This window comes from Mustela putorius, unplaced genomic scaffold (genome assembly GCF_011764305.1).
Source record: "Mustela putorius furo isolate JIRA1106 unplaced genomic scaffold, ASM1176430v1.1 tig00003834_pilon_pilon_pilon, whole genome shotgun sequence".
NCBI lineage: Eukaryota > Metazoa > Chordata > Mammalia > Carnivora > Mustelidae > Mustela > Mustela putorius.
The window spans coordinates 110,445,295-110,469,002 of NW_025421987.1; the positions used below are offsets into that span (position 1 = coordinate 110,445,295).

At 40.7% G+C, this 23,708-nt stretch overlaps 1 protein-coding gene across 1 annotated transcript in view; it reads right to left on the bottom strand.

Annotated features, from left to right (window-relative positions):
• Positions 1–20,813, bottom strand: part of COL6A6 (collagen type VI alpha 6 chain) — a 108,836-nt gene extending 88,023 nt beyond the window's left edge. Inside the window, exons 1-7 of the mRNA XM_045088924.1 lie at positions 20,697–20,813; positions 17,684–18,280; positions 15,970–16,590; positions 14,318–14,878; positions 12,519–13,076; positions 9,625–10,200; positions 6,624–7,193 (exon numbers count right to left, since the gene is read on the bottom strand). Coding sequence (XP_044944859.1) covers positions 6,624–7,193; positions 9,625–10,200; positions 12,519–13,076; positions 14,318–14,878; positions 15,970–16,590; positions 17,684–18,280; positions 20,697–20,763 — 3,550 coding nt within the window. The 5' untranslated portion in view covers positions 20,764–20,813. The remainder of the gene's footprint in view (positions 1–6,623; positions 7,194–9,624; positions 10,201–12,518; positions 13,077–14,317; positions 14,879–15,969; positions 16,591–17,683; positions 18,281–20,696) is intronic.
• Between the last annotated feature and the right edge of the window lie 2,895 nt (positions 20,814–23,708).

A 23,708-nucleotide genomic window follows, 5' to 3' on the forward strand; every position in this document is an offset into this window, starting at 1 on the left:
ACTCTTCTATAACCTATAAAGGTATAAGTATAGAATTTTTTTTAAGCTGCTATAAAATCTAGATGATTTTGTAACAAAGTCCTGAAAGACATCATTGTGGTCACTGAAAAAGCCATGCAAAATCATTTAAGTATCTAAAGTTATATGCCAGAGATGGCATTGCCTTCAGAGCTCAGGCACTCAGGAAGCTGAGGCCATTGCCATTTGGAGATTCGAGAAATACCTAGAGAGTTTTTGCATTTAGAGTGCTTTGCTTTTATCCTTATTAAAGCCAGGGACATGTTAAGCACTGGAGAAACTAGAAAGGACTTGATAATTTAAGCTGAGCCTCCTAAAGGGGAGTAATCAGGGAAGGATAAAATGATAGCTCACATGTATTCTTTTTTCCAGAACTTCTAAGGTGGGCTAAAAACTTTAAATTTTTCTAGCAAATTCATTTGGATACAGACTCAGCAAATCCAGCAAATATAACCAGCTTGCTTGGTTAAAAAAAAAAAAAAAAAAGAAAGAAAAAGAAAAGAAAAGAAATGCAGAGGGGGAGAAGACTATGTGTTTTTAATTTGCTTTGTTCAGATAAGCAGTTTATAAAGATAGCTATTGTGTAGAAAAATGCCCACCTATGCTACCTCCAGACACACTGGTCAGATGTACATTTGCAAGTCTTTGAAATAAAAATGTCACTTTCAGATTTTAAAATAAGGGCCAGTAACTTGATTCATTTTTTTCCCCACTCCTTTGTACCCTGATTCATGTTTAAAGAGAAAAGTTTTGGGTAAGGGAAAGTAAATCCTTATCTGATAATCAATTTTCACCACAATATTTAAGGTAAATCAATGTTATCAAAACATCTGAAAGGTGGGTTTTCTTTAGTTTTTATTTCTTATTTTGCCATCAGTACTTTCTTAGACAAATCTCTCCTCTGATATTTGGAAAGGGAGATAAGGAAAAAGAAACTAGTCAGAAAGAAGCATCAGAATAATTCCTTTCCAAAATTCCTCTTGAATCAATATCCTATCATTTCAATCTTGAGATTGAAAGTTTCACTCTGGGATAAACATGGTTTTAGCCCCTGAACAGGAAACTAGTAACCAAACTAGGTCACAGCCTTCAAGGAATATTGTCCCTTTTGAAAAACAAACATCGGCAGAAATGCCAAAATATCATTGAGTGATCCGGGGAACTGTCCCCTCTAAAAATTTAGTGCTTTAACTTTTTATCTAGATTAGTAAATAAGTTCCTTGTGTTTATTTAACTAATTCAAATCGACAAATGATTCCATAATAATGTGATCAAAGGAATGAATTTGAGGAACAAATCCAGAGTTGCAGGCACACTTCTAAATGCAATTAGACCAGGCCGTTTAATCAAGGGGGCTCTCATGGAAGGAAGGGTCTTACCAATTCAGAGCCTTCAGAGCTAACAAGAGGCAGGGATGGTTTTGAAGTGAGTGAGGGAGAAGGTGTACACTGGATGTCCAAGGAGAAATAATGAAGGATGGACCTACGATAGCGGGAGGGGGAAATGGAAAAGTGGCGATAAGCGTGGCGCAAATTGAGAAGGGAGCTCACAGCCCTGCTGTAGAGGGTGATAACGAGGAGAAGCAAAACTAGTGTTTTGAGCATTGGACTTGTCCTTACAAACCACAGTGTGGATGTCTGGTTGGGGGGAGGTCCTTAAGGAGGAAGGCCCCATGTTCCATTTTAGTCATGGACGGGTCAAGACACTGCTACTGCTGGATAACTTTACACAAGTCTCTTAACCCTTCTGGGCATTGATTTTCCTGTTTATAAAATTGAGATTATATATTCCAAAATAAAAATAAAAACAGAAAAGAGTGGATTGGACTAAACAGGTAGTCTGACATTTCCCTGCCAGACCTAAAAGTGGATTTTAATTATCTGACTTATAAAGTCCATAATTAGAGTTGATGATGGCAGATTCCTAGTATTAAGAAATATTGTCAAGAAGGTGGGATATATCAGTAATATTAGAAAACAATTCTTAAATACTTTAAAGGGGAAAGTGGGGCTATTGGCAGTTCTTGGTTGGGATAAGAGAAATTTGTTTGGGGCCTTTGAAAGAAGGGGTTTCTCAGATGAAAAAAGAATGATCTAGAAAACACGTAGGGTAAGAGACCTGGTTTATGTATTTCTCCGATTTGCTACATCCTCCCCACCCAATCCAGACCTGGACATTTATCCATTGGATAGACTCAGCTGCCACCATTATCTGTTCTCCTAAAAGTGTGCAGGGTGGTTGGGGGTGACCAGGCTTTGCCATGGCCTCATCTCCTCAGGGCAAGAGGGCCATGATGACTCTGGTTGCCATATCCAACCCAACTGAACTCATGGGAAATCCAGCTCCTTCCAGGACTTCCAGTCACCGATATCATTCACTGTGGATCCCATGTCTGGTTTCCCCAAAGGGCTGATAACACAACCCAGTAGGGTAGCAGAATTAACTCTCCTTGAGGGTAAACACTGATCAGTGAGAGTCAGTAGCTGGGAGGAAACTAGCAGATAGGTCCTCTTCTTTATTCCCCCTGATGGACCCATCTATGTGGTGGTGCCACACACTTCGGTAGTGATATTCTATATGACTGATGCACCAATTTGCTTTCTCAAGAATCTATAGCAAGCTTAGTAATGTACCATCTTGTATGTATTTTTTCTCCTTTCCTGTAAGACTTCTCTTACACTCACTCTTGCTTCCCTGGGATTGCACTTTCGAAGTAATACTTTCAAAGTATTAGCATATTTGTTTTGAGCTCCGTTTTCTAGAGAACCCAGTTAAGACAGAAACCTTTGAGATCCTCATCAAGGAAATTTGGGAATGACCATCTATTTTTGTCATTGTATTTCTCACATTCCTTGAACCAAATTCTTCCCCAGACTGCCTTTCACTTAACTCTCCTTTTTGATACATCTATCCATGATGATGCAAATGTGAAGAGGGACTACTGATTCTTTTGCTACCTAATCATGGCTCAATGAAAAAGGCAGCATTTCTGTATCCCGAACACTCTGTGATAATCTCCTCTAGGTGGTCAGAATACCCAGGCTCAGAGAAAAGTCAGGAAAATAAACATGAATGTAAGAAAATAATAAACATGAAGGTGAGAAAACAGACTCTGGAGTTTAGTTGCTTAAGAGAATTTGCTATATGCTAAGACATTAAATTTGAATATAGCTCTGAACTGTTGCAAAAATATTAACATTCCTAAACCAGGGAACTCTTGGTAAATTGTCCTTCTGTGAACTAACCCCATGACTCCACGTATTTGTATATTTATATATCATTGTAAGATATCCTCTGCAACACTCTATGGTAGTTACTAATAGTGTCCGTATACCTACCATGCACTTCCCATTCATTATCTCACTTGTCCTTACAAAATAGCATAAGTAGAAGCTCTTCTGATATTCATTTTGCAGAAGAGGAAACTATGACTTGGAACAGCTTGCTGGAGGTCTCAATTATTATTGCAGATCCCACACTTGGGATATCAGATCCAGGCTTGTCTGGATATTCATATTCTCAACTACCTTAACCTTATTTTACCAATTCCCGGGAGGCTAGTGTTGATAGGTCATGCAGGTTACAAGTTTTCTTACTAGATTGTAGCATCAGAAGTCATAGCTCTGCAGCAAGTGGTTTCCTTAGTGGGCAGCAGCTTATGGGAACAATTTCAAGATGCAAACTTATGAGGTCTTAAGTTCAGCTATTAATTAGTGAAGCACAACACTTAGACATTAGTCCTTTATAACATTAGCATAAGATAACCCAGACAACAACTGTATCAAGAAACTAGGCAGCTTAACTAAATGACCAAAAAAAGGGTTGGTGTCAGACAGACCTAGGTTTCGAAATTTGTTATCTGGTACTTCCTGTAGGATCTGGGCCAGGTTACCAATATTCCTCTGAACCCTAGTTTCTTCACTATAAGTGGGAATAGAAATACAAACCACATGGGGTTTTGAGAGAATTTAACCAGATGATGCATGCTCGACCCCCTTCCTAGATGCTCAGGAAACACTGATTCTTAGTCACTTCCCTCATATCTCAATGCAGCTGATCATCCTTTCAAAACATTGAATCAGTATATAGTCAGAAAAACAGATGATTAACTTCATAAATGGAAAAGAAAGGAGAGTGACTTCTCCAAAGTTATGCCTATTTTAATAAGAAGCAAAGCTAGACATTTAGGTTCTAAGTCTGATTTGCTTTAAGTCATACCCAACTACTGGAATTCCTGGACTGGGGTGTGGCGGGGGCGGTTGTAGCTTAAGAAGAACTGGTATTCTCTAGTACATCTGCACATGCCTTTGGAACTTTCTCAGTATTCATTCCAGTCTCTTTAGGCCTTGGCCCGCAGCTCAGCTACAAAGTCCTCACATTCTTGTTTACTGCAGTAATAATTAATTAACTCTATCTTAATATAGAGTATTTCTGTTTATTTTTACATTCATGACTATTTCCTTTAAAGATAACTTACTACATGGGAGTGCACACTCCTCGTTTTAACTTTCCACATGGTTTTCTTTCAGTCTCTCAAGAAGAGACTAGATGGTTCCAAGATCATTTTCTGCCTAATAATTGGAAATGGGTATTTCATGTGAAACAGGAAATTAATGTGGAAGGTTTGGCTGAAGTCACCAGACATTCCAAAGTATGGGGATATCATGAAGCAGGGTTCATGAAGACAACAGTCCCTAATCAATGACAAGACTCTTAACCCTTAGCTTGTACATCAGGTCTTATAAAGGGTTTGAACCTAGAGTTTAGAAGAGTGTTTGGGGGGAGAGAACTGTTGATGTGTTGGGAGGTGTCTCACCTGCACACACACATATACGTAGAAGGAAAGGAGGTAATTTCCTCTTTAAGTCAGATAAGAGAAGCTTTAAGAGAGTATTTAGAGATGAGGCAAGCCTAGAAATTCTACAGAATGTGTCACAGGATGGCACACTGCTCTCTCTGCAAGAGAGGTGACCACATCGAGAGGCTGTAACTTCTAGTATTTACTGGGGCAACTGATATGGAATTGTTTCCCCTGGAGCTGATATGCCCACATGAAAGAAGGAGCCACTGTGGACTCCTTTAATCTCCTGTCAAAAAAGGCTAACTGGAGGGCCAAAGAGATGGCAACACAATAAAGCTGCAGACATCACCAAATGCCCAGAGACTGAGGAAAGCAGAAGGGAACATCTGAATTGAGACGTGTTTACCTCTCTCAGAGAAACTATGGTTGAGAGATCCCATGACAAATGTGCTTTGGATGGAGGTAGAGGTGGTGGAGGGCAGGAGGGAAAGTCTTTGGAAGACCCATGAATGGACCCAGATTTAGATATAGGCTATTGTCACAGAAAACCAATTCTTGACGAGCATCATCAAGTAAGAACTTATGTGTGCTTCTTTAGCCTTCTCTCTTCCCCAGCCTACTTTGGAGAAGCCAGAAAACTTGGCTAAGAACAAGAGGGTGGGGCATGGGAGAAGGGGGTAGAAGTGATAGGTGGGCAACAATGGGTAAAATGCCAACCATGTGGCACCTCCTTTGTCATGGCTGGTGAGCAGACTGTGGGAAGCTGGGAAAGTGAAATAACCTTGAATGATGTTTTTAGTTTTAACAGTTACTGTTCGATGGATATACTAATCACCAAGAAAAGGTTCACTTACTTCCTGAAAGTGACTAGGGGCAAAGGAAGAGCTGGCCCCCATGAATAAATTTAATGGACCAGTGGTAGACAAAAATGAATAACTTTATGTTGAGTAAGCATGACATCTGGGATGTAATTATAAAGATTAAATACGCATTTTCTCATTTAATCTTGACAATGATCTTTTGAACTAGGTGAAGCTACTGCTCACATTTTATAGATGAGAAAATTAAACTTAGAGAAGTTAAGCAACTTGTCCAAGAAAAAAATGGCCATCAAATAAGGATGCATAGCTAGGCTATCTATCTCCAGAGCTGCCTCCTAGCAACTAGATAGCTTTCCTTTTCCTGGTAAAAATCTAGAGTTTCTATTTACCATAGATAGTTACACAGAACCACAGTCAGCCCCCCCCCCCCCAAAAAAAAAAAATCCTTCTTTCAAGATCTTTTCTTCCATCTGTTGGAAAATGTCAAAATAGACTAACTTTTAAGAAGGTATTTACTAACTTTTGCAGCAAAAATTTTCATAATAAAATCTATAATTCTCAAGGTTGTTCGTTTTCTATACACCTGTACCACAGCCCTTGGCAGACTGAGGTCCTTTTGCCAGGCAACCAAAACCTGCCAAATAGTTTACTTCTTTGAGACATAGTCTCCAACTTATGAAACCAATGAAATTGTAAACAATGGCCTCTTCCTTGTGCAACAGCATTCCCATTTGCAAAGGGGCATGTACTCTAGGGGGTGGGGGTAGGGGGTGGTGTGCGAGACAAAAGATTCTCAGATGTCCTGATTTTTTTCAGTCCACAAGTCACAAAAAAATACTTGATGACTGTGAGAAGTTCAATCTTAAATCCAGAGGTGCAAATCTAAATTCTCCTACCAGACCCTGGGGATGTAAACAGAGCTGGAGGAAAATGTCAGCAAAGACAGGGAAGGAAAAAATATGAAGGACACGTTAAATACTTACTGCTCTCACCCCCTGAGGTACAGATGTTGCGAACTATCCTTTTCTTGACCTTTGTCAGTTCATCAAAGTTATGGACCGTCAGTTTTTTATCTGCAGTCCCGGTGATCTGAATGAGCTGTTGATCATCCACATCTCCAATGCCCACAGAGTAAATGTCAATGCCTCTGTGTCTCAGGTCTTCAGCGGCCTGGGCCACCTCATCTTGGGACTGGCCATCCGTGAGGACCAGCAACACCTGCGGGGTACCTGCATTTATCCGGCTGCCCATGTCTGGCCGGAAGTAATGCCCCACCTGCCGGAGTGCAGCACCAATGTGCGTGTATCCAAAGATCTGCTGGATGTTTTCGATCTGAAATGAGATCTCCTTCTTGCCTATGAAATTTCCCAGTGGAAATTCTGGCCGATAGGTATGGCTAAACTGGGCAGCACCTATACGTACTCTGTTGATACTGACATCAAAGTCTTGAACAACAGATGCCAAGAATTCCTTCATCTTCTTGAAGTCATCTGGATGAATGCTATTTGAACCATCCATGAGAAACACAAGATCTACTTTTTCAATTTCACAATCTACAAAGAAGAGGAAAGGGAGTAACAACAACAAAAATCAGATTATTTTTTCTGAAACCTGGCAAGTGCAGATTATGTGCTTGTAGCTATATAGAAATGAGATTTGTGAAGATGGCTTCTTATCCTATGCCATCCAGTGGTCACATTAGTGGAGAGGAAATAAAAACAGTCAGTTGATAAAGGCACAAACAACTCACGTATCCCTTTCTGCCTTTCTTGGGATTTCCATTTGGTCTTATACCATTTTCTTTTCCAAAAGGCTAGAGAAATAAGAGTGGCACCATGGTAAACTCACTCTTACCTGCCATGTAGCCTTAACCCTTTCAGAAATCCCAGGGCTAGTAGAAGCACAGCAAGAGAAAACAAAATAGCACATATCGACTTAGGGACCCCTGGGGATAAAAATATATGTTTATAAAAAATAAAAAATTAAAAAAAAAGAAATTTAAAAAATAAATAAAAATTCCAAAAAAAGGAATTAAATTCTGTAGTGAGAAAAAAAAAAAAAAAAGACAGATGGTCTGTATGATTCACCTGGCCTCCCTGGCTAGGTGAGCCAATCAATACTTTCCTGATTATTATTAGGGCAAACTGAGGTTTTCAAATCATGCCTTCCAGCCTGTATCTTGTCTGTTTCCCTCTTTTTTAGCTCCCTTTCTGATGCATATAGGTAGAAATATGTACTTAATAAAAATATTTTTTGGCAATGCAATATAGTTTAGAGAGGCTTCCTTTTTATTAATACAACAAATACAAAACAAAAAGAATATGAAAAGACCACTGCCAATGAATGAGTTATGCTTGGAACTTGCTCCTACGTATTCCCTTAGCCTTCTGGTAAGCATTATCATTTCCTTGAATTCCCCCAGAGATTTCACCATTGACTTAACATAGTTAATTCTAGTTAGCCTAAGATTAAAGGTATCTGAGATTCCTGCAGTCAAGATAAGCAGGGAAGAGATAAAGAGAAATATGATAAATAGATCCTTAGAAACCAGTTATCTCATTAAATTCCTGTTTCAAATAAGAGAGATAAAGCAGTTTTTTTTTAAAGCACACCCAAGGAGACCTTTATATTTTTTAACTTTATTTTTTCAGTGTTCCAAGATTCATTTTTTATGCACCACACCCAGTGCTCCATGCAATAGGAGCCCTCTTTAATACCCACCACCAGGCTCACCCAATGCCCCATCCCCCTCCCCTCCAAAACCCCCAGGGTGTTTCTCAGAGTCCACAGTCTCTCATGGTTCACCAAGGGAGACCTTTTAATACAAAAATTCAAGGTCAACTTCCTGCAGTAGGCTTAAAAGGACAAATCAAATTTTAGGCACTAGCCAACAGAAGCTAAGAGTTCTCCCAGTTTTCAGAAAGACCCAGACAGATTTCATTAGTTTGATGAAAGAAATAGATAGGGTTAGATTAGGGTCTTCTAAGGAGGCAAGGCATAGGAAATCCAAAAGAGTCAAATAATTTTTAAAAGGAACTATGCTAAAGATCTTGGAAACCTGGATTAATAGCAATTCATCCAATAATACTTAGTATTTTTAATAAAACACCTTAAATAAAAAATAATAAGGAATTTTTTTAAAAAAAGATTTTATTTATTTGACAGATAAAAAGCACAAGCAGGCAGAACAGCAGGCAGAGGGAGAGGGAGAAGCAGGCTCCCTGCTGAGCAGAGAGCCGGATGTAGGGTTTGATCCCAGGACCCTGGGATCATGAACTGAGCCAAAGGCAGAAAGTTACTGAGCCACCCAGATGCCCCAGGAATTTTTTTTTTTAATAGACCAGTCTTCCTTTAAAAACAAAGGTGTAGAGTGGCAGCTGAATAAGTGAATGAATGACCACATACACACATAAATGTGGCAATGTAATCCCTAGCCATGAACCAGAAACATCGGGCAAAGGAAGTCCACTGTGCTCTGTTCTAGAAACATCAGTCTCAAAGTGGGTTTTGTATTGGGCTCCATGTTTTAAACAAGCTTCTGTTGATAATAAGCAAAGGGACTGGGATCTTCCAGCCGGCAGGAGAGAAGGCTTCAGGCAATGACTGCTGGTTCTTAGGAAGAAGTAGAATTGGATTTCTTGTGTGAAAAGCAGGAGGAAGAACTAGTGAGTGGAAAGGGTGGGTAAACAACTTTGTGTTCTGAGAAACAAAGCCTGCTCAAAAATGGTGAATCCCCCATGATTAGAAGAGTTTAGGCAATGAGCAGCAAAGCTGTACGGGGTATTCCTCTTTGGGGAGGAGGCCAGATGAAATGTCCTTGAGATCCTCCCCACCCTGAGATTCTCTAACAGTGGGAAGTTCTAGGACCATAGGTGCTTCTCCATTTCCTCTCTGGAGAACTTGCTCTGACCAGCTATTGTTTTGGTTTCTCCCTCACTTGGACCTCTGCTGATAATTAAGACAAGTTTAATGGACAAAACTTACCTACTTTCGAAGAGTTACATACACTGGCTGACACATCTGAAAATATTCCCTTCAGGCCTCCAAACGTCTCCACAAAAAAGTACTTGTCACTCGATCCTGCCATGGCTAGCAACTCCACAGGATTGGCACCAGCAATCCCCACGGCCAGGACAAGAATGCCTTTGTCCCTCAAGGCCTTGGCTGTGGCATTGAGCTTATCTGCATCATGGGATTCCCCATCAGTGATCACAATGAGGACTTGGGGGACCCCTTTCTGCAGACGGCTGCCCCTGGCTTCAGTGAACATGTGGTCTGAGAAGCCTAAGGCCTCGGCAGTGTAAGTGTTGCCCCCCATGGGCTGGTCCTTCTGAAGCACCGAAATCACCTCCCATTTTGTGCCAAGGTCACCCAGATAAAACAGCACCTCTGGGTCATCAGCATACTTCAGTGCCCCAAACCGGACCTGATTCTTGCCAACGTCAGCTTTTTTCACCAAGTCAATCATAAAGTCTTTCATGATATTATATTCATCATGGTCAATGCTTCCAGAGCTGTCAATTACAAACACAACATCCAAAACTTCAATCCGCTTGCATTCTAAAAGAGGAAAAAAGAAAACCACATAAGATTAGCTTTGGAGATCATGGGAGACTCTTCTGTCCACATCTGTTTTTTTCCATTGCCAAGGTGTACTCTGCACGGGATCAAGCTGTACATGAGAATGTCCTGGGTAACAGGACAATACACATACGTTCATGCTGCCAGTATGTAGAAATAGTCAGGTAAGACTTAGGACAAGGCAGACATGAAGCACACTGTAGGGGGAAGTAGTTACAGGATCATAGGAATAAACACTTCAAATGCTTTGGACTAAAAAGGAAAAAATAGCATTCTGCAGAAATTCTCCTGTATAAATAGTTTCTTCAACATGTGTTTTCATTTACACAGATTCATGTTTTGTTTTTTTTTTTTTTCTTTTTTTTTAAGCCCAGCATCGAGATTTTTTTTTTTTTTTTTTAATTTTTTATTTTATTCTTAAGATAAACCTTCGGGAAATGACCACATGAAAATGAATTTGGCAACACTGTATATTTTTTCACAGTTTTATGATAGCTCATTCTTCAAGGTTACATGCTCTCCCTTTTTAACTTTCCTGAACATTATCTCCTTTCATTGTTGGGTCTTATCCTAGAAATAAGCCCAATTCACACTTGGCCTAACTCAGTGGTTCTGGCATGACATGCCTGTTCACTTTTCAAACTTTGGGTCAATGGCATGAAAAAGTAAAGCAGGGAAGACCCCATTAATACTTAATCCGTGTGTGTATAATATATTCTATCTAAAAGTACAGAGTTCCAAATTCCAACTCATTCATTCTGGAGAAGTGGAATGTCAGTTGGTTAATGACTTAGTCCATATGTAGCACAATCCCTCTAGGGGCCTTGGAAAGTTATGTTCCAAAAGTTAATTCATTGGTTCTGGAGAAAAGGAATGGTAACAGAGTAGCCACCCTCCTAGAGGCTCACTCTATTTCCTTCCTCTGCCAGCCACCTGCTTGCTACATGGCAGGGCTGTTAAAAACTCTAGAACCAATGTACTTACCCCACTGACTAGAGGCCACGTTGTACATAGCCATAAAGTGAATTCTCAAGAAAAGCCAGTGATGGATATTGAGGAAGGCATGTGCTGTGCTGAACCCTGGGTGTTATACTTATCTAACAAATCACTGATCGCTGCATCAAGGACTAATTCTGTGCTATACAGGAGCTAACTGAACATAATAAAAAAAATAAGAAAAGAAAGGCTGGTTCCACAAAAGAAGACATTACATCTCTCTGGGTTTTTGCTGCCCTCAGAAGCCTGCCTGGATTACCCAAGGGACTGAGCTGGCTGGGGGTGGGGGGTGTGGATTCTCAGTGTTGGCACACTTTGAAGAGTTCAGATTTGTTCTGGGTAGAATTATCAGGAAACACAATCCAGCACAGACTACCATCACCAAAACTTCCAGTGGAAAATGAACAGAACTGTTCCTTGAAAATTAGGGTTCCTCTCTTTCCTCAAAACTCCATTAAGATCCATGTCTTTGTAGAGATTTTCTGGAATGCTTCTGTCATCAGACCCCATGTATCACAGTGCGAATCCGTCCCTTCCCTCTACTGAACCTGTTTCATCATTTGCATGACTCTGCAGTTTCATGGACTATACTATTTACTTCCTTTGAGGCATCCATGGTTCAAGTTCCTATACTATACTCCTCTTTTATAGGATTTAATATCACAGTGTTTATACCAACATCATCTCAGTTTATGGAAGTATTCATTTTCAAATATTGTAAAACAAATGTCTACATTGGACGTCAGGTCAAAGGGGAGCCACCTTGCCCAGGTTATGCTTTTGTACCGCTTGCCTCACATGGGGCCCAAGGACACAGGTTATAGGATGCTGGCCCCTTGCCTCCAGGTGGGCAGACTCTGTGGTATAATTCATGCTTAGGGTTCCCAAGGGGATCGGGTTGAAGCTATACTCTAGCTGAGACCACTTCTTTGCTTAGCGCTTAACGTGTGCCCTATCCTGCATCCCTTACACCTCTTCTGAAAATGCCTCTTCAACAAGTCACTTCCGTAAGAACCCCTGACGCAGCTCCTGCTTCCAGGGAACCAGACCTACGATATCGCCTTAGTGCTCTCTGTCTACAAACGAGAAACGACCTAGGTGGACCAAAATTGTTCTGTATAAATGCGACAGTTCTGTTGAGGAAAGGTGCATTTTTTATATGTAGGTCTAAACCCACTAGGATGAACATTTCAACTAAACACAAAGTTTGCAATGTTCAAACAGTCTACTTAATTCCAGACAGAATGGCTAATGTGGGCATACGTTTGGATAATCCCGCTAGTGCATACACCCACACCTACCTTCCCGGGGGCTGCATATTCCAAAAACAAGGTCATCTTCAATGTGCTGCAGAATATCAAAGTTCTCAACATAGAATACCATCTCAGGCCTCCCGCTGATTTCCTCGAGCTGGGTGACATTGGAACCAAATACCCCCACTGAGTAGATAATTATGCCTTCTTGTCGAAGTGCTAGTGCTGGGTCCTTCACTATATCCTGAGCTTCACCGTCAGTAATGAGGATGAGAAACCTCCTGACATTGGGCCGGGCCCCCTTAGCAGGGCTGAAGTACTGAGACACAAAGGTCAGGGCACTACCAGTCAAGGTCGTTTCTCCAATGTGAGTCATCCGGTCTATTGCATCTGAAATGTCATTTTGGGACTTATATCTGTTGAGCTGAAATTCCTCCTTATTGACGTCGCTGAACTGGACTACGCCGATTTGTACCCGATCTGCCCCAATCTGAGATTTGCTCACCAGGTTTTTCATAAATGTTTTCATTTTGATGAAGTTTTCAAGTCCTATACTGCCAGAACTGTCCACCAGAAACATGATGTCTGCTTTCATCTCTTTGCAGGCTGTAGGGGAGAAGGCAAGACACTTATTCAAGGTAGCTTCAGGTAAAAAAGGTTAAGGGTAAACAAGAAAATCCAAAAGACAAATAATTCTATATTGAAGTTAAGTGTGAGCTTGGTAAGGATTGCTAGCAAGTGAATAAAGCACTGAAGGCAATAAAAGTGAGACTACTCTATTTGTTATTTGTTATTAATATATGATTCATGATATCTTAACTTGAGCACTATTAACAATGTGGGCTGGATCATTTTTACTGTGGAGAGCATTCCTACAGTATCCTATAATGCACGGACACTTAGTGGCATCCCGACCTCCCCCTGTTAAATGCCAGGAGCATCTACTGTCATTCATAGTCATTCGTAACTATGTCATCATCATAACATTCAAACTATGTCTGTCATTCAGTTATGACAACCAAAAATTTCTCTCTAGATATTGCAAGTATCCCCCAAGGGTCAAAAGTCACCCCTGGCTGAAGACTACTGATACAGTTGTAAAAGGTTTCATAAAAGTTTTATTAAAAAGCAATTAAAAAGAAATGAAATCTTGCCATTTGCGACAATGTGGATGGAACTAGAGCATATCATGCTTAGTGAAATAAGTCAAGCGGAGAAAGACAACTATCATATGATCTCCCTGATATGAGGAAGTGGTGATGCAACATGGGGGCTTAAGAGGGTAGGAGAAGAATAAATGAAGCAAGATGGGATTGGGAGGGAGACAAACCATAAGTGACTCTTACTCTCACAAAACAAACTGAGGGTTGCTGGGGGGAGGGGGGTGGGGTTATGGACACTGGGGAGGGTATGTGCTTTGGTGAGTGCTGTGAAGTGTGTAAACCTGGCAATTCACAGACCTGTACCCCTGGGGATAAAAATAAAAATATATGTTTATAAAAAAAAATAAAAAAAAAAAAGCAATTTAAATAACCCGAGCTACTCCTTCAAAATCAGAAATCATTTGTGGTGTCTAATTATAGGTCTATCCCAGCAGGGATTTGTGGGAAGAGGCTAACTGATATTTACTAGGGTGAACGCCTCCAAACATCTTTTGTATGCTTCTGATATCAATTAGAACAACATTATAATGGGCTCCTAGTTTTTCTCTGGAGAACAAATGTAGCTACACAAGTCAACAAACCTTGACTTAGAAATTCACGCTGTTTCTCTAAGCCTGGGATGTCATACTGCAGGAAGGTAATTTAGGAGCTGAAATCAAAAGGCGAAGCCACCATGTCCCCTACCTTCTTCAGCACAGATTTCTTGAACAACTTGGTTTCTTATGTCTTTCAAAGCATCGAAGTCATGCACATAGTATACCCTCTTTTCCTCGCCTGCAATTTCTCGCAGCTGTGTTTGGTTGGCCTCCTTGACCCCAATGGCATAAACACGAATGAGCTCTTCTCTCAGTCTGTTCGCAGGCTCCAAGATGCTATCCTTGGACATGCCATTGGTCAAGACAACAAGATGACAGGGCACTCGGTTTCCTCGCTGCTTCTTTGCTTTTTGCAAGAGCCCTAGTGTGAAATTCAGGGCTGCACCTGTATTTGTGTTCCCACCCATTTGCCGGATGTTCTCGATGGCCTTTCCCAAGTCGTGCTTGTTAGTGTATTTATTGATCTCAAATTCCAAGTCCCAGCTGTCAGCGTACTGGACAGCCCCAACCCGCACCTTTTGGGGAGCAATGTTGAACATCCCTACCACCTCAGACAGGAAGGTCTTCATTTCGTGGAAGTCTGTGGCCTGGGTGCTTCCAGAGCCATCGATGAGAAGGTAAATGTCTGCTTCTTCAGTATCCACACAACCTAAAATGGAACCATACAGTTGGCTGTGGCCCAGAGGCAAGTGTGAAGAAGGACTGGGGATAGATGGGAAGCAGAACAATGGAAGCGTCTTCAGACAGGAAAATGGAAAACAGCTTCTAGGCATAAGATACTGCTAGCCTAATGGAGGGAAATCATAGCATTACTGGGGCCAAATGAATTGCTTCTGACAGTTTAAGACTATTTCAATAGTTCTCTGCCATGAATTAGAGCAAATCTGGACACAATAAAAGATGAGAAAGAAAACTTGAAGATGATTTTTACAAGTCACTTTCCCCATTAGTGAATAACAGCTTAGCAAGCAGGCAAGTGATATGCTGGGAAACAGAGGTCTTTAACAGGATATTGTGGACCAACGAGTTTTCTTTTTTGAAAACTTACACACACTATGGACTCCCCATCTACTCCTAGCCAATTCACAAACCTAGAGGTATTGTCAGTGGCCTTATTTGCATAGAACAAGGACACTTTGATAGTAAACATGCTAGAACTATTTGTTGATGTCTACATATAAAGGCACACATCAATTACATAGTACGCATGTCTATATATGAAATATTTAAAATGCATCACTCTCTGTCTCTCCAAACTCACAGATAGCAGAATAGCCCCTCACAGCAAACCACTCTGTCCTCAAACCAAATCATGCTTCCGGTTTCTTTTCCAAGTTGGAATTCAAGGATGGTGGGAGGAAAGGAGAGAAAAGTTTAAAGAGAAAACAGTATAAGAAAGAGCAGGGGAACGGGAGAGGCAAAGGAGAAAAAAGAAAAAGTAAAAGGCAGTTGAATAACAAAGGATGGCATTCTGGGATGTTTAGAAGTCATAGAGAATCCTGGTAAAGCTGCACTGGAGACCATGTAAAAAAGGAAGTCCCTCCTCCCCATCCCAAGACCTCAACGGCTTCCCTTCGCCCCCAGGTTACACTTTGTATGAGTAAGCAAAGGTAAGGAATTAGGAACTTATTCTCCCTATCCACAGCACCCCCTGCCAGCCCCTCCTCTATTTAGGATGCCTGAGCGACAGGAGAAAAGAGAAAGGCTCTGAATCACCTTTCTCTCAGCTAAGGACTTTACCGGATTTGAGAGTTTCCGTGCGTTCGGAGAAAACAGAGACAGTGTGCGTGATCTGGTTCCGCAGCTTCTTCAGAAACGTCTGGTTGTGAGCAGCCAGGTCGGAGAAGGTTTTCAGTTTGGACACATGCTGCTCGGCGGGGTGAGAGGCGATCTTTTCCAGCTGGCTGTCACTGGCTCCCTCGATGCCCATGGTGAAGATGGTCACGCCCTCGCGCCGGAGGTTAACGGCCGCCTTGGTCACGTTATCCTCTGAGGGTCTGTGGGTCACCAGCACGGCGATCTGGGGCACCCCCTGATTCTTCCGACTGCCATTGCGTGCGCTGAACACTTCCTTCCTGATCTTTCTGATGGCAGCTCCTGTGTGAGCCTTCCCAGCCCAGGGAGAGAGATTCTGTATATTCCGGAGAACCTCTGACTTATTTACGCCCTTGCTGAGTGAGTTTATCACCTTCGTCTCATTGCTGTAGGTCACCAGGCCAACCCTCATGCAGTTTTCCTTTATGTCAAGAGCAGATACACTCTCTTCCAGGAATTCCTTGAGGTAGTCAAAGTTCTCCTGGCTGCCATTGACCGACACATCTAACAGGAACACCACGTCAGCCACAGACGGGCCTTGGCAAACTGTATGGACAAAGAAAGAACAGGCACAAATTTAGCTGGAGTTCTGGCATCCCTGCTCAGCATTATAAGGCACGAAAACATCTACCAGAATCTGGCTACACCCTTAAAGAAAGAATGCCATGCACAAAAGGATCATGAAGCTGAGATCACAAGGTCCTAGATTCAAATCCTGGATCAAAGCTCAACTCCCAGCTTTAATTTCCTTATCTGTGAAAACAGCATTTATCTCAGGAAATTGTGATAGAGAGCACATGTGATAATGTGCTTAGCATACGGCCCCATACATAAAATTCGCTCTGTGAACAACTGCTACTGTGATTGTAATTAAAATATCACTAAAATCAATAGGTAGAGTCCAGATATTCCTAAGGTATTGTAATGGACTAAAAATTGCACTTTGCATTTTTTTATTTGGGGAAAAGTTCAATAAGAGGATTCATGTTTTCCTAGAATAAACAAGAAAAGCATTCTCCATTATCAATAGACAATTCTACTGTCTCGTTCAAACAGATCTACCTGGCAATAATATCAGTTTCCTATGTTACTTACTGACACTTGTACAGTTTGAGCAAATTGTTTTTAACTGGTTCTCTCTTGCCCCTTACTTGAATGAGGTTCATAAACACCCCATCATCCTTGTTAATACAAGAGGACAGACCTGGCCAGCAGGTTGGAGTTGGAACAGAACACAGGGAAGCTCAGCCAGAGAAGAGCTGCAGAAGGGAGGCAGTATACAGTTGTAGGATCGAGGGCCTGGGGAATCCAGGAGCCTGATCTACCCAATATCCAACTGCAGCCTGGTGTGGGCCGGGCCATGTCACCTTAAATGATCCCTTGCAAGCTTCTCTCAGCAGAAGCAGAGGTTTGGCTTACCTGAAGTTGTTTCTAGCCCTAGCATTCTGAGATTGCATTATGTGGTTTCAGCGGGCAATGATTTAAGAACACATTTACCTTTCAAATGAACCGGTAATAAGATTACATAGCAACAGAAGCCCAGGCTTTGGAGGGAAGGGGTGTTTGTCCTTACAATCCTCTCTCCATATTGATTTTTCAAAAGCATTTAATCATTCCTATACATGTGCCCTAAACCCACCTTCCACAAGAATGTCATCCGCTGCTCCATCCCGGTACTGAGTGGCTTCCTTGATGATGTGTGTCATGTTTTGGGAAAACGCGCCAAGGTCCCTGACCGACCGGAGGTTGAAATGAAACTGAGCCGTGGCCATGGCCTTCAGCTGTTCCTCGGAAGCACCCTGCAGCCCCACGGACACGATTCTCACCCCATCTTCCCGCAGGGCTTTGGAGGCCTTTTCCACGTCATCCTCGGACTCCGCGGAAGCCAGGACCACCAGAACTGGGGGAAACTGCTTCTTGTCCCTCCCGCCAGCCTGAGCAGAAAAGTAGGTCCTTCGCGCCTCCCGGAGCGCGTGGCCGATGCGCAGGGAGCCGCCCATGAAGCCGAAGTTCTTCTTGAGGTGGTTCAGCATGGGGTTCCTGCTCCTGAAGGTGCTCAGCTGGAACTCATTGTGGAACTGGTCGCTGTACTGGGCCAGGGCCACGCGGTACTTGTGGGCCTCTATGGGCAGACTGCTGATCATCTTGTTGATGAACGCTTTCACAAAGGGGAAGGACTTAGTTCCCAGGTGATCCGAGCTGTCCACCAGAAACACCACGTCTGCATACTCAGGGCCTACGAACCCAGAAACATAGAAACAAAGCAAAAATTTTAGAAATTACCACCCTGTTTAATGCTAACCATTTGTAGAAAAACCTACTTTCCTTCATTTGTATTTTTAATACTTTTCCAATGAACTGGAAATAATAACCTGAAATTACACATTCTCCCAAGAAAAGAAATCTAGTTCTTGGGCTGATTCCTTCCATAGACCCTTTTATTTAAACTCATCACAAATTAAGCACCAATTTTGTATGGAATTAATTAGATAAATTTAGAGAAGTAAAAAATCCTGGGTTTTTATACATTTAGTGACTGATTCATTCCCCCCCCTCTTTTTTGCTTTCAGAATTTGATCCTCATTTATATCAAGAGAATAAAAATTTTAAATGAGAATTGCATTGCTTTGCATTTGTTAGAATGGAGAAATCTGAATGATACTCTTTCATTGTAATTCCTCTTTTAGCAAGGCAACAGTGATCTGATTAACTTATATACATAGTAGTTTTGTATTCCCAAGTGTTAAATTGATGAAGTTTAAAAAATACCTAACAATCACAAAACTGTGGCAAATTTAAAGTTCTTTATAGTATTTTTTGATGAACCATAGGAATGGGCATTATTGTTGGTGGATGTCTTCTTATGTAAGTAAAACTTGATAGAAACTAGAATGCCTTAAGCTAGGAAAGAGATTATGGTTTTAGTTCCTATTAAAAACATAATTTTTATATAGGGATATAGGATTCATTGAACTTTTAAGTCTTCATTCAATGTCAGGTTCAATGTTAGCTATATAGAATTAGATTTTTTTTTTTTATAAACATATATTTTTATCCCCAGGGGTACAGGTCTGTGAATCACCAGGTTTACACACTTCACAGCACTCACCAAATCACATACCCTCCCCAATGTCCATAATCCCACCTCCTTCTCCCAAACCCCCTCCCCCCGGCAACCCTCAGTTTGTTTTGTGAGATTAAGATTTTTATGTGATAGGGAATCACTGGGTTTAAGCACAAAATGTTGTTTACTAGTGATCTGCTGGTTTGAATTCAGAGTTCTCACCACTTTGGTAGAAGATCCATTTCCTGTCTGGGGAAGGGAAAGAAAGGTCTATTTGATGGTGCAGATTTAAGAAAATGTGAAATTGAACAAAGAACAGGAGTCCTGACTTTGTTATCAGCTAACTCCACCTGCTCTGTCAAACTATTCAACATACTTGGGCCTCTGGTTCCTCACCTTTAAAATGAGTGGATTCAACTAGGAAATATCTACAGTCCTTCCTCACTCAGATTCTGATGAGCTGAAGTGGTTACCAGATAAATTCTAATCAAATTAAAATAACTTCATCCTCTTCCTGTCTACAATTGCTAGGAAACCAGCATAGGCACCCCCCCACCATGTGATTCTGTTCCCTTGACAGCAATCTGACCAAGGCACAGAGAATAATATTCTTTCCTAGCTTCTGAAGAACCTGCTTTCAACTAGTTTGAGACTCCTTGGATGACCATATAGCCAGCAGTGACTTGAGGGGAAGAAATAAGTGGGGGTGAATTAACATTGTCTTCCAAGAGAAGGCTGGAACCCCTATGAGGATTGTCAAGGGAGCCCTGTCCAGGATGGCTTGACTTGTGACCAAAAGTGACCTTTCTATTCATGAATAAACCCCACACCTCACGTGGAGAAAGGAAATGTGGACAACTAGCACACGAGATAGATTCAGGTTCCGATACGAGCCGACATCATGTCTGAACCATGGGACAGTGAGCAAAAAGCACTGCTTCTCTTTAAAAAGCTTATCAAGCATAGTGAGATAGCAAAGGAAGAGGCTTACAGAACAATGTCTAGTTTCTCCCTTCAGAAGGTCTTGACTTGCTTCCAAGGTCAGAGTCCTTGAGAAAGCGGTGAAAGCCAATATAGCTGGCCTTGGACATGAAGTGGCCTGTATGAGAACTCACCACATAGAGGTGGGAGGGGCAGTGAAGGGTACATCAGTATTTTGATTTCTTGTCCACCAGGCAAAGATTACTGACAGACAGTAGACAGCAATAGAGCTTTCTCTAAAGAGCAAGAGCTCTTTCTTTACAATAAGCAAACAGTTTAAACTGGAGCAGAATCTGGATACTTAACTAAGACAATGTTTTGGCACAAATGAGCTAGGAATAGACATGCCAAATTTCCTAGGCCTGACTCTAATATTAAGAGATGCAAACTCCCAACAGACCTAAAAGGGGTTGAAATTAAGGACAAATAACAGCTCTCATATCATATCTGGAATAAGGTCCAGAAACAAATGATCTATAAAGAAAAAGAGGTTGACATCAAAAAGAAATTGAGCTACCATCCACACCTCTACAAAACTTGGTGAAAATAATTCTCCTCTTTTTTTTTTTTTTTTTTTTTTTTTTTTTTTTTTTTTTTTAAAACTTACCGGGATCTTTGCTCATAGAGACATGGGAACAAAGAATTATAAGGAACAAAATCAGCAGCATTTTCATAATATGACCTAAAAAAATCTCCAGCTTGAAATCTGAAAGACAAAAACATAAACACCTAAAATTGTTGTGGATATTATTTTGGAATAAAGTCCTACACTTAAGAGCACACAAAATTTTATAGCAAACTGGATGCAATAGAAGGCATAGAATCTCTGAGTTTCTGATTTGTGAAGTACCTTGGGGGAAAAGATCCACAAACATTTACACAATCATATAAATTTTTCCTGGTCTAAGATGCTGTAGAAACATGAAATTTTGGATTGTCAATGGCGATAGCCAAATATATTCTAGTTCCAACAACATTTCATGTCTCTATTAGTCATTTTCCGTGTACCCTAGTGTTACCCTGGGTCCACTCACTGCCAAGACAATTCAGAGTTCACGGCTGGGACACAGTCTAAGACTTGACTTGTAATGAACATGTAGGTGTGTTTCATATTTGAGCAGTACGTATTTTTAGATGTGGTCAAAACTCCTTGTTTTTCTCCTTTTCCTAAACAATTAAAAAGCTAACCATTTCTCTTTATCCCTAAATTTGAGGGAAGACATAAAAGTAGTGCCCTCCATTTTCCATCTCAATATCTTGATCCTCCCAAATGACCCATTTTGCGCAATCTTGCTTCCAAGTACCTAAAACTGTGTGAGGCAAGGGTTTTCCAATTCCACTTTGACCTAAAGCATTTTTGGCCCCCTAGAATTACTCATTTCATAGAATTAAATAAAATATTAAAGATACTGAAAATAAATATGTTCATGAAGCAGGATGGGTTCATTCATTCATTCATCCACTCAGTGAAAAATCAATTGATCCATATTAATGAACTAGTATCTGTTTCTTGCTGAATTCTTACCGAAACATGAATTTGCAATGTTATATAGGGATGTCTCACTCCTAGTGCTTAGTACTAGCAGTGAGCCTAGTCAGGCAGACTTATAGGGCTTAGTACTTCATCCCTTCAGAAAAGGGACCTGTGCCATTCAAAATTCCATCCCCACTGCCTCACCTACTCCATCATCCCTCTGACATTCTGGAATTTGGAACTCTGCTGTATTCCTTCATAAGCTTAGATGATATAAACTTTTCAGGCTGTAAGTTAATTTATCAATCCTATTCCGAGGTAATCAATGAACTGGAAGTGGCTCATAAAAGGTTGCTTTTAGTTCAACCCTTTTATTTTAGAGGAATGTTAGTCCTAACATGGGTTGCCCAAAATGAAAACCAAGTTGTAATATCTGCACATTTTCTACCAATGCGTGTAACAACAAATTCCAACATTTGTTGAGCCTTTACTCTGTGTCATGCCCTGCGCTAACTGCTTTACATTTGTTCTCTTGTTCGATATTGATAACAAACCTAGTACCAGGTGATATTACTCTTATTTTACAGATAAGGAAATAGATTTATAAGGGAGAAGTAAGCAACCAACTCAATCACATTGATAAAATGGGCCACAGTTGGGTGTACAGCCCACATAAGATCTGTCCTTACAAACTCTGTTACCCTGCATCCCAATCTCAACATTGTAAACACAAAAAGTGTCTCCAGCTTTCTTTCCAAAAGTTAAAACCTGGATAGAAAAGCGAGGATTAGGAAAGGCCACAATAATCCCAATGCAGCAAGAAGCATCTGGAAATTTCCCCATGCAGAAAGATGATCAATACCAGTGATACAATAAAATTTGAGTTCTTTGGAATGGCATCTTGTGATAATAATTTTCTTGCACCCTTTAGATGGAATCCCACATCTGGTGTGGTATAAGGCTATATAGTGTAGAATTCCACATGTAAAAGGTTCTCTTAAAATGCATATGTGCCATGTTTTGTGTATACAGTAAGACGAGTAGTGGGCTAAGCCTCCAAGCTCATGCTTAGTAGGCTTGGGATCATTTTGACCACACCAAAACATGGATGAACTGCCTATAATCTCTTTGTTGTTCTGCTCCCATCATGGCCAGGATTTACATACATCTTAAAATATCTGGATATTTTAAAAACAATTAAAAAAAAAAAAACCTGAAGACATGAGGGGAGAATAAATGAGATATTTACTTAAAGTAACAACGTAAATTTAAATTCATTGTACACTCCATCTTAACGGTGAGATTGATTGTTATAGAAATACTCTCAAAGGTACAGTTCTCTTTAATCTAAATTTTGTTGTAATTCATTTATTCTGAATCAAATAGGCTGAAGCCAATCTACTTCTTCTGGAAATTACATGCTTAAAAAAAGCTTTAAAAAATCTGGATCACTGTAAACTTTCTGTTGAGAAGGTAGAATGTTTCTAATTTAAACCACAGCTGCAAAAGCAACATAGCCACCAAACCCTTGGCTTCAAACCCAGAATGTTTAGAACTTGTGCAACACCTCTCTTGAGGCTATGAAGAACAAGGGGTTTCAGGGAGACCTCTGCCCCATGCAAGCCAATTCATAATCTAGGACATGTCTTCAAAAAAAAAAAAAAAATTAACTGCCCAGAAGGGATACTAAAAAGACTTCAGCAAAATTAAGATAAATGCCAAGTTTTCCTTTAAAATGAGCATGCAAGATACATCATTTCCAAGCATATGGATTTTATTTTTCTTCAGAAACAAGAATTTTGTCAACTGTTGCACTGTAAGAAAAAAATACTGGGTCTTTGCTGCAAAGTTGAGGATAAGTTGTCATTTGCTTATTTATCCCCATGCCCCCATCTCTTCCACCATTTCCCATTCTTGAGCTGTACTAGTTCTCAGAAGTCAAAAGGTGGAAAGAAAACTATCCAAAGAGAGACAACGTCCATGCTGAAATGTTACAGCACATATCCTTGGCACACAACAGGAACAAATAAACAGTGAATCGATGATGGTAAGCACTACAAAACACACATGCAGTCTTGGGGCAAGCAAGCTGCATAGTTTTACTGATGTCATGTTTTTCCCAACTGCAGTTTCTAGAATCACAAA